The sequence below is a fragment of the Hyperolius riggenbachi genome, chromosome 1 (genome assembly GCF_040937935.1).
Source record: "Hyperolius riggenbachi isolate aHypRig1 chromosome 1, aHypRig1.pri, whole genome shotgun sequence".
Classification (NCBI taxonomy): Eukaryota; Metazoa; Chordata; class Amphibia; order Anura; family Hyperoliidae; genus Hyperolius; species Hyperolius riggenbachi.
The window spans coordinates 567,721,588-567,737,585 of NC_090646.1; the positions used below are offsets into that span (position 1 = coordinate 567,721,588).

The window sequence follows — 15,998 nt, forward strand, 5'->3', positions numbered from 1 at the left end:
CCCAGCCCAGTTTGTTTATAAAAGCCTTGCGAACCGCTCCCTGTCCTCCAGCAAAAAGACAAAACAAAAACATTTGTCACACACTTAACCCTTTTGCAAAGGCCTTGGGAAGGGCGTGAAAAGGGTTAGACAGAACATGCTGTAGGCAGTGCTGTCCACAAAGAGTGAAACTCTCCACAGAGGGAAGAGAGGGGAGAGGTCAGCCCAACAGATATATGCTCATAGGGAAAGCTTAACTGGTACCTCCTCGCAGCTCCTCCATGCGTAATTCATGTGGATGATGGAGCTTGGACAGATATCAGAGACCCAGTCACCTCAAGAAATAAAAGTATAGGACCAAGTCATACAGGTACCTTTAATATATTGCTTGTCCTATCCCATATGCTAAGCTGGGCATTGTCTGAAGGTTGAAGCATTGACAAAAAAAAAAAAAAAAATAGGGCAGCAGGTAGCCCACGAGCAGTAGCAAAGCCATATAAGGAATACAGCGTAGTAAAGGTAGAAATAGAGGAATTATACAAATATGCCAATTGCTGTGGAGTTGACAAGCCACTGATTTGGCTACAGATTGACAATTTCTTTACTTGCCTGCTAACAACAGATTTAGAAAGGACATACCTGTAGACAGGTTATCAGCTGCTAGCTCGAACTTTTTATCATGCAGGGCTTTGACACCCACTCCCATGAGACCAGGTCCACTGGCATCATCCATCTGCACAAGCCTGCCATAGCAATCCACTGCTTCTTCACTAACATCCCCTGTAATACACAATGTATAGAACAATTTAACACATATTTCAAGGCTAAAAGATCTCATGAAGATTATTATTATTATTATTTATTGTATTTATAAAGCGCCAACATATTACGCAGCGCTGGACAATAAATATATACAATGATACAAGGGTGACATACATAGGGTTATACACATAGAACAAAGTTATACATACAAATTGTACAAAATACATGATCATGCAATATGGGCTGGTTAAGTAGGCCCAGTAATACAAGTACAGGCTGTCATAGGACAGGAGCACATGATCCTGTAGATTACACTAGGGAGTGGAGGACCCTGCCAGAGGCTTACAATCTAAAGGGAGGGGTGGAAACACTAGGTGGGGCTGTTAAATATTCCTTAGAGAGTTACTGTGTGGTAGGAGGTGGGTAGGCCATTATAAAGAGGTGGGTTTTGAGGGCTTGCTTGAATGTGTTGAAAGAGGGAGCAAGTCTGATGGGTGGTGGAAGGGCATTCCAGAGGGTGGGGGCAGCTCTTGAGAAATCCTGCAGGCGGGCATGGGAGTGTGAAATGCGTGGTGTGGTGAGGCGAAGGTCGTTTGAGGAACGGAGGGGGCGACCTGGTGTATACCTGTGAACAAGCTCCGAGATGTAGGTAGGGCAGGTTTTGTGCACAGATTTATACGCTAGGCATAGAATCTTGAAACGTATCCTGAAACGGATAGGGAGCCAGTGCAGGGATTCACAAAGGGGAGATGTGGATGCAGAGCGGTGCGAAGAATGGATGAGTCTTGCAGCCACGTTCATCACTGTTTGAAGGGGGGCAGTGCGTTTCAGGGGGAGGCCAGAAAGGAGGGAGTTACAGTAATCAAGGCGGGAGATGATGAGGGCATGGATGAGCAGTTTGGTCGTGTCCGGGGTTAAGAAGGGGCGGATCTTGGAGATATTACGGAGGTGGAAATTGCAGGCTCTGGTAATGTTTTGGATGTGTGGGATGAAGGAGAGGTCAGAGTCCAAGGTGACACCCAGACAGCAGGCCCGGGAGGTAGGGAGATAGGTTGTGTTGTCGATTGTGAGGTGGAAATCTGGGAGGGGTGCAGCAGCATGGGGTGGAAAGATCAGGAGCTCAGTTTTGTCTAGGTTAAGCTTTAGGAACCTAGCTGACATCCAGGAGGAAATTTCTGAGAGACACGAGGAGACCTTGTTTATGGTGGTGGATGAGAGATCGGGGGTATGGAGGCAAATCTGAGTGTCATCTGCATAAAGGTGGTAATTGAAGCCCAGGGAGGAGATAAGCTTGCCAATTGAGGAAGTGTATATGGAGAAAAGAAGGGGGCCTAGAACAGAGCCCCGGGGGACCCCAATTGAGAGGGGGGCAGGGGTTGAGGAGGAGCCATTAAAGGAAGTGGTGAAGGAGCGATTGGATAGGTAGGAGGAGATCCAGGCCAAGGCAAGACCATGGATGCCCATGGACTGTAGTGATTGGAGGAGGAGGGAGTGGTCAACAGTGTCAAATGCTGCAGAGAGGTCAAGGAGGAGCAGGATGGAATAACTGCCTTTGGCCCTGGCAAGGGTAAGGTCGTTGACCACCTTGGCGAGGGCTGTTTCAGTTGAGTGTGCAGGTCGGAATCCAGACTGTAGGGGGTCAAGTAGGGTATTGGTGTTGATGTATTGGGTAATGCGTTGGCGGACTAGGCGTTCGAGGAGTTTAGAAGCATAGGGAAGAAGGGAGATTGGGCGGTAGTTTGAGGGTAGGGATGGGTCGAGTGAGGGTTTTTTCAGCAGGGGAAGTACAGTGGCCTGTTTGAATGCTTTGGGGAAGATGCCTGTGGAAAGGGAGAGATTTAACAAGGAGGTGAGGACTGGGGCCAGGTCAGGGAAGTGGGGACGAAGAGTATTCGCGGGTACCGGATCACAGGGAGAGGATGTGGGGGGGGGGGGGGGGGAGCCACTAGCAGCAGGCTGACTTCATCAATGGTGGCAGGAGCAAAAGAGGCGAGGGGTGGATGAGACAGGGGAGCAGCTGGGAGGGAAGGCAAGGGGACAACCTGAGAGGCGTTGGGAAGGGAGGGATCGAGGAGGGAAATTTCATTGCGTATTGTTGCAATTTTAGTGGTGAAGTGGTTGGCAAAGTCTTGGCTGAGAGGGAGGAGCTGGGAGGGGGAGGAGTGGGGTTGAGGAGGGAATTGAAGGTAGCAAAAAGCTGTCGAGGGTTGAAAGCTTGGGTTCCAATCAGTGCTGCAAAGTACCTTTGTTTAGCCTCAGAGAGGGCAGTGTGGAAGAGTAACAGTTTGGCCTTGTAATCTAGGAAGTCAGAATTGAGATGTGATTTCCTCCATTTCCGTTCGGCTGCTCAAGTTTCTTTCCTGAGGTTACGTGTGTGGGTGTTGTGCCAGGGTTGGGGGGCTTGTTAGGGCGGAAGATTGAGGGGGCAGCTTGATCTAAAGCAGATGAGAGGGCAAGGTTATATTGTGCAGCCGCTTCATTGGGGCATGTTAGGGTGGGTAGGTGGTAGGCCTGAACGATTTTAGGAAAAAGTTGAATTGAGCGATTTCTGTCTGAAATTGCGATTTCGATTCGATTCGATTCACGGTTTCCTTCCAATCAAGCTTTGTTCCCCTTCTTTGCCTAGTTGTTCCCTCCTCTATCTCTTTGTGCCCCCTTTGCCTCTTTATGCCTCCTCTGGGTCTTTCTATTGCCCTTTGTGTCTCTGTGCCCGCTCTGTTTCTCTCTGTGCCTCCTCTGTCGGCCAAGCTGCATCGGTTCTGGACATAACTTCTAATGCACGGAATACTTTCTGTATGTCATGTGACAAACAGGAACCCGGAGTTTGCCAAGCACACTTCTTCAAACTTCCCCCATGTGGAAATGACGTGATCGCGATAATTGCTGCTTTAACGATTCCGAAATTGTGATCTTGGTGATCGCGATTTCGATTTAAATTCGATTTATCTTTCAGGCCTAGTAGGTGGGAGGAGAGGGAAAGAAGGGGACTTGCTAGGACATTTGGGCTGAGATTACGTAGGTCTCTCTGCCATCGACCAGGCTGAGGGGTGGGGAGATGGTGAAGGTGAGGAGGTGATGGTCAGAGATAGGGAAAGGTGCGATGTCCAGGTTGCTGAGGGAGGTGGACTTTGAGAATATGAGGTCAAGAGTATGACCAGCGCGGTGGGTGGCGGAATTTGTGTGCTGAGAGAGACCAAGGGATTTGGTGAGGGAGAGTAGCTGCTTGGCAGCAGTGGAGATAGGCTCATCGATAGGTAAGTTGAAATCCCCAAGTATGATGGTGGGGAGATCAGATGACAGGATGTGGGGGAGCCAGGAGGCCAGGAAGAGTGAAGTTGGAGCAGATGGGGGGTGATATAGGACCGCAATGATGGTTGGGAGAGGTTGGTACAGGCGGATTACATGGGCCTCAAAGGATGAGAAGTGCAGGGAAGGGGGCGGTGATAGGACCCGGAAGGTGCAGGATGCGGAAAGAAGCAGGCCCACTCCTCCTCCAGACCTGTTGTCAGGTCTGGGGGTGTGACTGAGATGCAGTCCCCCATAGGAGAGAGCAGCGGCTGCGGTACAGTCAGAGGGGGTGAGCCATGTCTCTGTGAGGGCGAGGAAGGTGAGGGATTTGGAGAGGAAGAGCTCATGGATGGATGTGAGCTTGTTGCGGACAGATCTGGCATTCCAGAGACCACAAAACAGGGGGAGAGAGTGCCTGGGGGTTGTATGGATGGGAGTGAGATTATTATGATGTGGTCTGCGGATGCAAGAGGAGTGTGGTGGGGCTGGAAGGGGGGTGGCTGGGAGTTTAGGGACCAGTGGGGGTCTAGGGATGGGTGGGTTGAGGATGGAGGGAGAAAGTACTGGGACCAGCTGGAGAAGCAGGTGGAGGAATAGCATGTGGTAGTGGTGGAGGAGGGGCAAAGGGTTGGTAGGAATATGGTGGGTGAAGTGTGGGTGAGCCAGAGAAAAGATAGGGGGGAAGGGGTACATTACGTCGTGTGGTGAGGAGGCTGGCAGTGGTTTGGACAGAGGTAGATGTGTAGAGAACGGTGGAAGAAGCATGGAGTAGGAGAGAGGAAGCAATGTGTGTAAGGTTTGGATAGTGATCAGGAATGCAGGTGAGGCTAAAAGATTGAGGAAGTTACCTTGGTGTAAAGCTGATTTCTGCTGAATTGCTGTTGAATTCTGGTAAATTCTGGTTAATTTCCACCCTTTGAAGACGACCCTTAGAAGACGACCGACCCGACTAACAGACCTCCTGATATACACACAGCATCAGAGCAAATGAGTAATCAAGATGGTCTGGCAGACAATTTACAATTAAGCAGGGGGGGGAGGGCCACTTGAGTATCCTGCAAGTCAAACAAGCTTGTAGGTGTTACAACTTTGTTTGAAATTACAGACAGGCCAACAGTGTGAAGATGCAATGTTGTTAATGGGACATTACAGTCGAAAAGGGGCATAGCCTACTTGCAAAATAAATCTAATTGCCATTCTAACATTCATCTCATTTGCTTGCCTTCAACAGTTTCACAATTCTTAAAGTGTACCTGAGACAGGGGGGAAAAGTTATTACGATTACTAACCTGGGGCTTCTTCCAGCCCCCATAGTCTTTGAGGTACCTTGGTGTCCTCCTGTTCCAATCTGTTTTTCTGCTGTCACCCCAAATAATGTTCCCGACTTGCACATTACGGTGCATGCACTTTACCAGCTACACGCCTCCTTGTTCTGTGCATGTTCACTTCATACAGACTTGAAACTACGTGAACCGATCTCGGCTATGGAAGCGATTCAGCAGGCGTACTTGCGGAACAGCACGTGTATCTTAGTGCGTGACATGGCACAGACTATTTTTGGTAAAAGCAGAACAACGGATGGGACCCTAAGGACACAGGGGAACGTAAAAGTCTACAGGAGCAGGTAAGTAAAAACTAACAATATGGAAAAAGCGTCATCACTCCTGGCATAGGAGATTACAAAATAGCTTTTATTGCAACAATTACAATGAACCATCTACAGATCACCCAATCTAAAAACAGTTAAAATCTGCCTGCTTGTGGAGCACTCCCAATCACCCATCCACACAATTCCTCTCATAAACCAAAAACTGGTCTTTCTTCAGAGAGGAAGAGAGGTTATAATCTCAGTGTGAAGGGATGATAGAGCTTGGAAAAATACCGGCCTGCAAGATGAAGGCTGGATAGTGTAATGGTTAAGGGCTCTGCCTCTGACACAGGAGACCTGGGTTTGAATCTCGGCTCTGCCTTTTCAGTAAGCCAGCACCTATTCAGTAGGAGACCTTAGGCAAGTCTCCCTAACACTGCTACTGCCTATAGAGCGCGTCCTAGTGGCTGCAGCTCTGTCGCTTTGAGACTGCAGGAGAAAAGCGCAATATAAGTGTTTGTCTTTTATTTATTGGATCTCACTAAACGCAGTTCTCCGATACTCCGGGATATCACAAATATGCGGCTCTTCATCCAACTGAACACCGGGAGGAGGAGAAGGGATCTTTGGCTTACAACCAATCATGACGGTAGTTCCCGCGTGCAGGCGGCTCTACCTGAGCGGCATACAACATGCCGGGGAGCCTAACTGTTAGACGTCACACTACAACACCCCCTTTGCAGCCAGTCAGCCAACTTGCAGGACTTCGAGGCAGAACCCCGCCCACCGACGCATTGCACCACCCCCTTGCGAGCTTCGTTATGCATCTGCAGAAATTGGGAAATGATCTGATGCACAACAGTTTGGGGCCCGATGCTGTACAGATGTGATGGTAACCTGCAACATTAGTTATGTACAGTATATCTAGCCTTACTAAAAAATTGTCTTAAAGAGAACCCGAGGTGGGGTTCTGACAATGCAATCCACATACAGAGGCTGGGTCTGCCTATACTGCCCAGCCTCTGTTGCTATTTCAATCCCCCCTAAGCCCCCCTGCGCTCTGCTATCCCCCATAAATCACAGCCTTGCTGTCGACACACAGCTTGTCGCAGCGGGTTGTGTTTATCTCTTTACTGTCAGTCTGCTGCTCCCCCCGCCTCCTGCATAACTCCAGTACCCGCCCGCGTCCCTTCCCTCCCCGCTGATTGTAGGGAAGGGACGCGGGCGGGGACCAGAGCTATGCAGGAGGCGGAGGGAGCACGCAGAGTGACAGTACAGATGTAAACACAGCCCGCACAGCGCGGCTGTGATTTATGGGGGGTTGCAGAGTGCAGGGGCAACTTAGGGGGGATTGAAATAGCAACAGAGGCTGGGCAGTATAGGCAGACCCAGCCTCTGTACGTGGAGTGCATTGTCAGAACCTCACCTCGGGTTCTCTTTAAGGCCCCCACTGTTCTCTAGGACGGTAAGCAGGCCAGGATTTATATCACAGGAGCCTATAGGCACTGATGCCGTGGCAACCTAGACTTCACACTCCATGAACCTACAAACTCCTGCCGAACCGCAGCACAAGTGTGCTGGCCGGTCTAGCTGTGATGTCTCCCTTACTTCCCTTGCCAGTCATAGGTAGCTACAGCTGTCCGTTAGTATTAAGTTGCCCCCGAATGAAGGGATATCTCGTCAGTGGAATGCCAAGAGCTGGGTGAGTAACTTCTCATTTACGCTCTTGCTTGGGACTTTGCATAGGGAAGGATAGAGGGAGGCACTAGGCGCTTTTCCATTATCAGGAGCCTGTAGGCACATGCCTACAGTGCCTTATTGTAAATCCGGCCCTGACGGTAAGGGTTAACCCCCCCCCCTCCCTCCCCCAAATTGTTATCTATGCAAAAGAGCTTGTTGAACAGCGTGTCTTTTATAATATGGTTTTAATGCAGGGAAGTTCAAGGGTTCATTACTTTGGTTTCTTCTTCAGCTAAAAAAAGCAAAGTGTGGATTCTAAACAGCAAATGTGCAATCTGATGCAACCAATAAAAATAAGAGAATCATTTATATGTTACTAATCTATATTATATTATATGTTACTAATCTAATCTATATCTATATTTATCATTCATACTACACATACAATGAATTGTCTCATAAGTTTATTTTCCCTTCAAGTTCAAGAAGCATTCTTGTGACTGCAGCAGTTTGTGACTCACCTTGAGCAATACATGTATAGCCAATGCAGTCTGGGTCAGAGACTGTGACCTGCATATTTGTTCTGGGTCATTAACAGAGGCACAGCTCAGCACAACAACCAGGCAAGTAGCAATTTAAACAGCTTCTAAGCTAGTGGTAATACCGCAAATCATGAGGTCCCCTCCTGTTCCTGAGCCCCGTAGCAACCACTATAGCTACTTTGTCTATTACTACGGCATCTAATCGCCATCCCTCTTACTGCAGGTTTCCTTTAACCCATTCACCACTGAGGGGTTTTACCCCCTGACCACCAGAGCAATTTTCACCTTTCGGCGCTCCTTAAACTCATTTGTCTATAACTTTATTATTACTTATCGCAATGAAATGAACTATATCTTGTTTTTTCCGCCACCAATTAGGCTTTCTTTAGGTGGGACATTATGCCAAGAATTATTTTATTCTAAATGTGTTTTAATGGGAAAATAGGAAAAATGTGGGAAAAAAAAAATTATTTTTCAGTTTTCGGCCATTATAGTTTTTAAATAATGCATGCTACTGTAATTAAAACCCATGAAATGTATTTGCCCTTTTGTCCTGGTTATAAAACCGTTTAAATTATGTCCCTATCACAATGTTTGGCGCCAATATTTTATTTGGAAATAAAGGTGCATTTTTTTCAGTTTTGCGTCCATCCCTAATTACAAGCCAATAGTTTATAAAGTAACAGTGTTGTACCCTCCTGACATAAATATTTAAAAAGTTCAGTCCCTAAGGTAACTATTTATGTTTTTTTTTTTATTGTACATTTTTTAATTTTTTTTTAATTACAAAAAAAAAAAATTGGGAGTGTGGGAGGTAATAAGTTAATTTTTTTGTGTAAAAGTAATTTATTTGTATGTGAAAATTTGTGTAGGGTGTAGTTTTACTATTTCGCCACAAGATGGCCACAGTAACTTTTTGTTTTAATGCGACCTCCAAGCGTCCTTCCGGAAGCTTGGAGGAAGTACTTGGAGGCTGGGTAAGTGTGTATCTTTTCACAATGATCGCGCTGCTCATCGGAGAGCAGCGGATCATTGCGGGGCTTAGATCAACGAATGGGAATGGATTTTCCCGTTCATTGATCTCCGGGCGAGCGGGCGGCGGCGTGTTTACTAGCGGCGGGCGGCGTGTTTACGAGCGGGAGCGCGGGCAGCGGCAAGAGCGCAGAAAGTACGGATTTCTCCGTCCCTGGGGGTTAAAGGATGGAAAAAGGGACGGAGAAATCCGTACGGGCGGAGGTAAAGTGGTTAAACTACAGATAGTCTAAGAGGAGCTGTCAGCCATACTATCTCAGAAAAAAACCCTACATACATAAATAGATAAATACTTGCTCTACTTACATAATATATGTATTGCACTGTCCACATTTTGATTTTAGTGATTTTCTACAGTGAAAAAAAAAAAAATCCTTCTTAGGATTTTCCATTTTTACGGTCTATCTTGAAGCCAATCCTGAAATCATTTCCTCCCTTACTCTGTCAGTGTATGCTTTGCCTGCCCTCCTCCTAGTGTTCAGACACTCCCACCCAGCTTGGCAGTAGAAAGTGCAATGCCTCAGCATGAGAAATATTGGCAAATCAGAGAGTAACAGAGGTGTGGTGTGAGAGGGAAAAATGGGAAGGTAAGAGGCTTCAACCAATCAGACTGCATTAGTTATGTCTGAGGGGAAAGTAAAGAAGAAAACCCAGCATGCCCTGCAACTTCCTTTGTGCGCAGATGTACCAAGTAAAAGGCAGGGAAACCGGGGAATGATCTTCTCTGGAGAAGAAAAGTAATAGTGATTTTTAACTTTTGGATAGCCTGGTTAGCATCTCTATTACTTGTTTACCAGATAAAAATAAAGAATTGATTTTTGATTTTATGCATGACAGTTAACCTCCTGAGCGGTATGGACGAGCTCAGCTCGTCCATCACCGCCGGAGGCTGCCGCTCAGGCCCTGCTGGGCCGATTTTTATCAAATAAAGTGCAGCACACGCAGCCGGCACTTTGCCAGCCGCGTGTGCTGCCTGATCGCCGCCGCTCTGCGGCGATTCGCCGCGAGCAGCGGCGAAAGAGGGCCCCCCTAGCCGCCTGAGCCCTGCGCAGCCGGAACAAAAAGTTCCGGCCAGCGCTAAGGGCTGGATCGGAGGCGGCTGACGTCAGGACGTCGGCTGACGTCCATGACGTCACTCCGCTCGTCGCCATGGCGACGATCTAAGCAAAACAAGGAAGGCCGCTCATTGCGGCCTTCCTTGTTTATTATGGGCGCCGGAGGCGATCGGAAGAACGCCTCCGGAGCGCCCTCTAGTGGGCTTTCATGCAGCCAACTTTCAGTTGGCTGCATGAAATAGTTTTTTTTTAATAAAAAAAAAACCCTCCCGCAGCCTCCCTGGCGATCTCAATAGAACGCCGAGGAGGTTAAAGAGTCTGAAGCGAGAATAGATCTCGCTTCAGACCTCATATATAGCAGGGGCATGTGTGCCCCTGCTAAAACGCCGCCATCCCGCGGCTTAACGGGGGTCCCTGTCCCCCCAAATCCCCTCCGTAATGCGGGGGAGCGTTTCCGCATTGGGGCAGGGCTAACCGCCGCAGCCCTACCCCACGCGCGTCTGTCAGCCGCGTATCTCCGCCTCTCCCCCGCCCCTCTCAGTCTTCCTTCACTGAAAGGGGCGGGGGAGAGGCGGCGATACGCGCTGGGAGGCAGGGCTGCAGCCGTTAGCCCTGCCTCCAGGAAGAGAAATGTAGCGACCAATTCTGCGACCAACTTTTGCGGGGGGTGGGTTGGGGGTGAAGGGACCCCCGTTAAGCTGTGGGATAGCGGCGTTTTAGCAGGGGCACACATGCCCCTGCTATATACGAGAGCTGAAGCGAGATTTAGTCTCGCTTCAGTGTCTCTTTAAAGATACTCTGTACTGTGAAAATCACAAATAAAAGTACCAGCCTGTTTGTTGTCTTCTCCTAGCCCCCTCTGTGCCATTTTCACCGATCCCCGCTGCTTTCCTGGTGATAAAATCACTGTTCTATTCATTGACCACCAAACAGGAAATACATCATCAGAGCAGGTGCCTGTTTGCAAAGGCTCTTCAAACGTGACTTGACTGCTGGAATGTTTCTCCCACTTGTTGCCTTAGCTGCTTGTCTGGGCTTTGAACTGATCATTCTGCACTCACAGCTGTTCACAAGGTTACAGACAGGCTGGCTGTGAGCAGAGACCTTGCATGTGACTCATACACACAGCACACACACAGAGCCTGCAGGGGGCGTGGAGGGGTGTGCATAACTTCGCCCCATCATAGGAGAAGCAGTGCATTCCTCCCTGGCTCGACAAGGCTTGACAAAGAAAAGAAATAAGGCTACAAATTTTGTTAGTCTCTTTAAGCTTTGCACAAGAAAAGAGAATCAGAGAACACAGCACTATCACCATCAATAAATTACCTGATTCTGTGTGTATCTAGAGATATAACCAAAATATATGCAACAAAGAGAAAAAAGCATCTCAACGCACCAGCAAGCTATAGTGTAATTGAATAATCTTTATTTTTACACAACCAAATAGTAGTTAAAAGTATCACATACATAAAATGACACAAGACAATCACATAACATGAGAACAAAGTTAAAATAAGGGTTGGCTGCATGGGGTAATACAAAAGTCAAAAAGAATGGCTGTGGGAGCTGGTGCAAAGTCTGAGGATAAATATAAACATATGTATAGAACAATGTCTATAGCAGGCAATCTAGCTATAAATACAAAAGTGTGCAATAACAGGGTGCTACAATGCACCTACAACGTAAGCCAGTAAGCCACAACAATTTGGTCAGATTCAAAAAAGTGCTATGTGCATAATTCATTTAAACCAATAGTCACCACAGTACCATGTCACAGAATCCACCAAACATGCATACAAAAAAATATACTGTATATTAAATACACAAGGTGTATGGAATACTAAACATAAAATGTGATCCTGCAAATCCCTAAAACCTCCTAGAAGATATCGCCCAGTGAAACAGATACCCACTGTTAGCATGTAATCCTGTATAGAACCAAAAGAATCTAAGCATTGAATATGGTTATATCGTATAACCAGAAAAAGGCTAGATACCTGCTTCCCCGTCAGGCTAACACCGCCGCAGCTGACCTGGACAGCCTTACACGTGTATCTCGGGCACGCCTGCTTCCTTAGAGAAGCTTAAGTAAGAGAGTCTGGGAATGGGCAAAGAGAAATTACGCCGATACAGAACCGCTGACCCGCCGCCGTCGGGGATTCCCTGCCTTTCTGTGCCTGCCTTCCCCGTGCCTGCCTGAGTCTCCTGGCCCCCCCGGGTGGAGTGTCAATAGTGGCCGGCAATTTACCTTTGGCATGCTCCCGCGCTGATCCTAGATCACTGCGCTGCCCCCGCTAGCCTTCTCTGCCTCCCCCTTGCGTATCTGGACCCCCCGGGTGTTTGAATAAGTAGCGGTAGCTTACCTCCGCAATGTGCCCGCGATGACTGCAGACATCCGTCTCCCCGGCACTTCTCGCTCTAGTGACCGGCTTGAACTGATGACGTGCAGTTCAAGCCAGTCACTAGAGCGAGAAGTGCCAGGGAGATGGATGTCTGCAGTCATCGCGGGCACATTGCGGAGGTAGGCTACCGCTACTTATTCCAACATCCGGGGGGGGGGCCAGATACGCAAGGGGGAGGCTAGCGGGGGGCAGCGCAATGACCTAGGATCAACGCGGTAGCATGCCAGAGGTAAGTTGCCGGCCGCTATTGACACTCCACCGGGGGGGGGGGGGGGGACAGGAGACTCAGGCAGGCGGGAGGGAGGAAGGCAGGCAGGGGGAAGGCAGGGGGGCACACAAGGACACATGGGGGGCAAATGAGGACACCCAAAAGAACACATGGGGGCACAGGAGGACATATGGGGGGCACAGGAGCACACATGAGGGGGCACAGGAGGACACATGGGGGGCACAGGAGCACACATGAGGGGTTCACAGACAGACACATGAGGGGGCACATGAGGACACATGGGGGGGCACAGGAGGACACATGGGGGGCACAGAAGGACACATGGGGGGCACAGAAGGACACATGGGGGGCACATGAGGACCACAGGACACAGGGGGCACAGGAGGACATATGGAAGCACACATGAGGAAACATGGGGGCGCACAAAAGGACACATGGGGGCATAGGAGGACAGATGGGGGGCACAGCAGGACACATGGGGGGCACATGAGAACACACAGGAGGACACATGGGGGGCACAGAAGGACACATGATGACACACAGGAGGACACATGGGAAGCACAGGAGGACACATGGGGGCACATGAGGACACATAGAAGGACACATGGGGATATGGGGGGGCACAGGAGCACACGAGGACACACAGAAGGACATGTACAAGACACTCCCGGAATATGGACGCACCAGGTTTAGTTTTTTTTTTCCCCTGGTTTTTGCCCTCCAAACTTGGGTGCGTCTTATATTCCGGAGCGTCTTATACGGCGGAAAATACTGTATATAAAAATTCTATGCTAGATTACAACATTTTATGCAAGAAAATAGTATAAATATAAATGCTTATTTTTGCACGTGCCACATATTTTCTTTCATTCCCGATATAACTGCCAGAAAACACAGTAGAATGACACTTATCTTGCTTTCTTTCAGGATAAACCTCAGGTTTAATAGCTCTTTGTGAGGCAGAAGTGACAGAAGAAGGTATAATTATCCTTATAATCCTTATCCTGCTGCAGAGATGAGTATAATGCCATTTTCTGAATGAGCCAGATCTGGGACTTTATTTCATATAATGAACTACAAGTAGATGGCAACCATCACAGAGCTAGCGAACTTAGTAAGTATAATTATCTTTGTCTCTGAATTGTCCATAATTACTAATAGCTCTATACAGGGTCACCCTGTACAGCCTGTTCTCCTCAGTGTTGAAAATAACACGAAATTGTAAATAACATGTGCCCATTCTCATACTTTCAGCCCTAATCCAACATACACATCTAAGTAACAAACAAAAAGAAAAAATCATGGCTATGTCACGCCATGAATAACAAGGCTGATTGCAATGTTAAAACACAGATGAAAGGAGTTGGGAGGTATTATTCAGGCTTCGAATCAAATTTCAGCTGTAATGTTCCTAATAGAGATCGCAAATGGGGGAAAGCTGACAGCTACGGCTAATATTATTGTGTGCTTTCATAAACAAGTCCTGCTTTTGTTATTTGTGTAAAAGCATAAGCAGGACAAACAGGAGATATTTCAAAGTGTCAACAAAACATAATAACAATTCCAAACATTTGCATAGCGCTTTTCTCCTGTGGACAGAAAGCGCCAGAGCTGCAGCCTCTAGAGCTCTATAGGCAGTAGCAGTGTTAGGGAGTCTTGCACAAAGAACTCCTTACTGAATAGGTGCTGGCTTACTGAACAGGAAGAGCCGAGATTTGAACCCAGGTCTACCATGTCAGAGGCAGAGACATAACCAGTGCACTGCGAGTTTTTGGTAGTGCTTTGTACAGCGATTTCCTAAGCAATTTCCAGCATTTTGTGTAGCAATTTTTTTATTTTATTTCTAGCAATTGCATTTTTTTTTCTTTTCTTGTTGGTTCAGGTAGTAATATTGCTGCAAAATCGCTTTTATAGAGCAACTTCAAAGCGAATTTTGCAGCATCAATTTACAGACAAATTGTGGTTTTGGATGAAATTATCATTGTGTGTCATGACACAAGCTTGTAGAAAATGCTAAAGGCCTAGTAAGCCATAGATTGGTCTATGATATTAATTACTAGTAGACCTAAGCCCGTTTAAAAACAGGCTCTAGGTCTGTCGCATGTCAGCGCGCATGCGTGCGCGCCAGCTCGCCGCATGCACACACACGTCCGGCCCCCTGGCCCCTTCATCCTGTCCCAATGGCTGTCTGTGCTGCACAAGCACAGTAGCGCAAAGCACGGACACAGGGACAGGAGGACGCAGCAACACAGGAGAATTATAGTATTTAAAATCGAATGAATAATGTATGACTTCAAAAAGGACAGAGCACGCAATTACATTTTTTTTTTGTAGAGGGGATTAGAAAAATCTTGGTTTGCCATTGATACTAGAGGCTTGCATTATATTACAGTTATCTCCAGGACAAAAAGCAAGTACCGGTATCTATGCAGTCAGGACACAGACAGCAGTAACAAACCAGCAAACTTTTTCTTACTTAGGAAAATCCTATTTTATTGAGAAAAATTCACTGTTTTAGCGCTGTTCTACATACAGCAAGGATTAATGCCAAATATTTTTTCAGTTTGATTATTTTGATTGATTACTTTGTTTTTATGTGCACATAAAACACTAGCATTCCATGGCTCTTCCAACAATATAAAAGTGTACTGTCAGCCAATGTATTCGCCCAAATGCCAAAGATGTGTCATTGGCTACTTTGCATCATGTGATGTAAAAATGCATCAATGACAACAAAATAAACATTTCTGCATTTCCCAGTAATATCTGCTCCCAGTGTGAGCAGCAATTCTTTAAAGAAGAATCAAAATCATATGCAATGCATATGTGTATAGAGGAATTATTTTTTTTAATTGATATAGCCCTTAAATACAGATTTTGTCATCTTTAAATGGTACACACAGGAAGTTTGTGTTAAAGAGACTCTGAGGCGTGAATAAATCTCGCTTCAGAGCTTATATTCAGCAGGGGCATGTGTGCCCCTGCTAAACCGCCGCTATCCCGCAGCTAAACGGGGGTCCCTTACCTCCAAAATCCCCTCGTGGAGTCCCGGGGATCTCTTCCTGCTTGAGGCAGGGCTAACGGCCGCAGCCTTGCCTCACACGCGTCTATCAGCGCGTATCTCCGCCTCTCCCCCGCCCCTCTCAGTCTTCCTTCGCTTAGAGGGGCGGGGGAGAGGCGGCGATGCGCTGCTGATAGATGGCGCTGAGAGGCAGGGCTGCAGCCGTTATCCCTGCCTCAACAGCAGCAAAATCTACGACCAAGTTGGTCGTTGATTTTGCAGGGGGGGATTTGGGAGGTAAGGGACCCCCGTTTAGCCGCGGGATAGTGGCGGTTTAGCATGGGCACACATGCCCCTGCTGAATATAAGCTCTGAAGCGAGATTTATTCTCGCTTCAGTGTCTCTTTAAGCAATAAAAAAAACAAAGCATCAAAGCAGCA

General features: G+C 47.6%; 1 protein-coding gene across 3 annotated transcripts in view; it reads right to left on the bottom strand.

Annotated features, from left to right (window-relative positions):
- Nucleotides 1–15,998, bottom strand: part of SKIC3 (SKI3 subunit of superkiller complex) — a 244,395-nt gene that overhangs the window by 126,234 nt on the left and 102,163 nt on the right. For all 3 annotated transcript variants that reach the window (XM_068247711.1, XM_068247706.1, XM_068247702.1), the window contains one exon: nt 619–759. In XM_068247711.1, the coding sequence (XP_068103812.1) occupies nt 619–759 (141 nt within the window). The remainder of the gene's footprint in view (nt 1–618; nt 760–15,998) is intronic.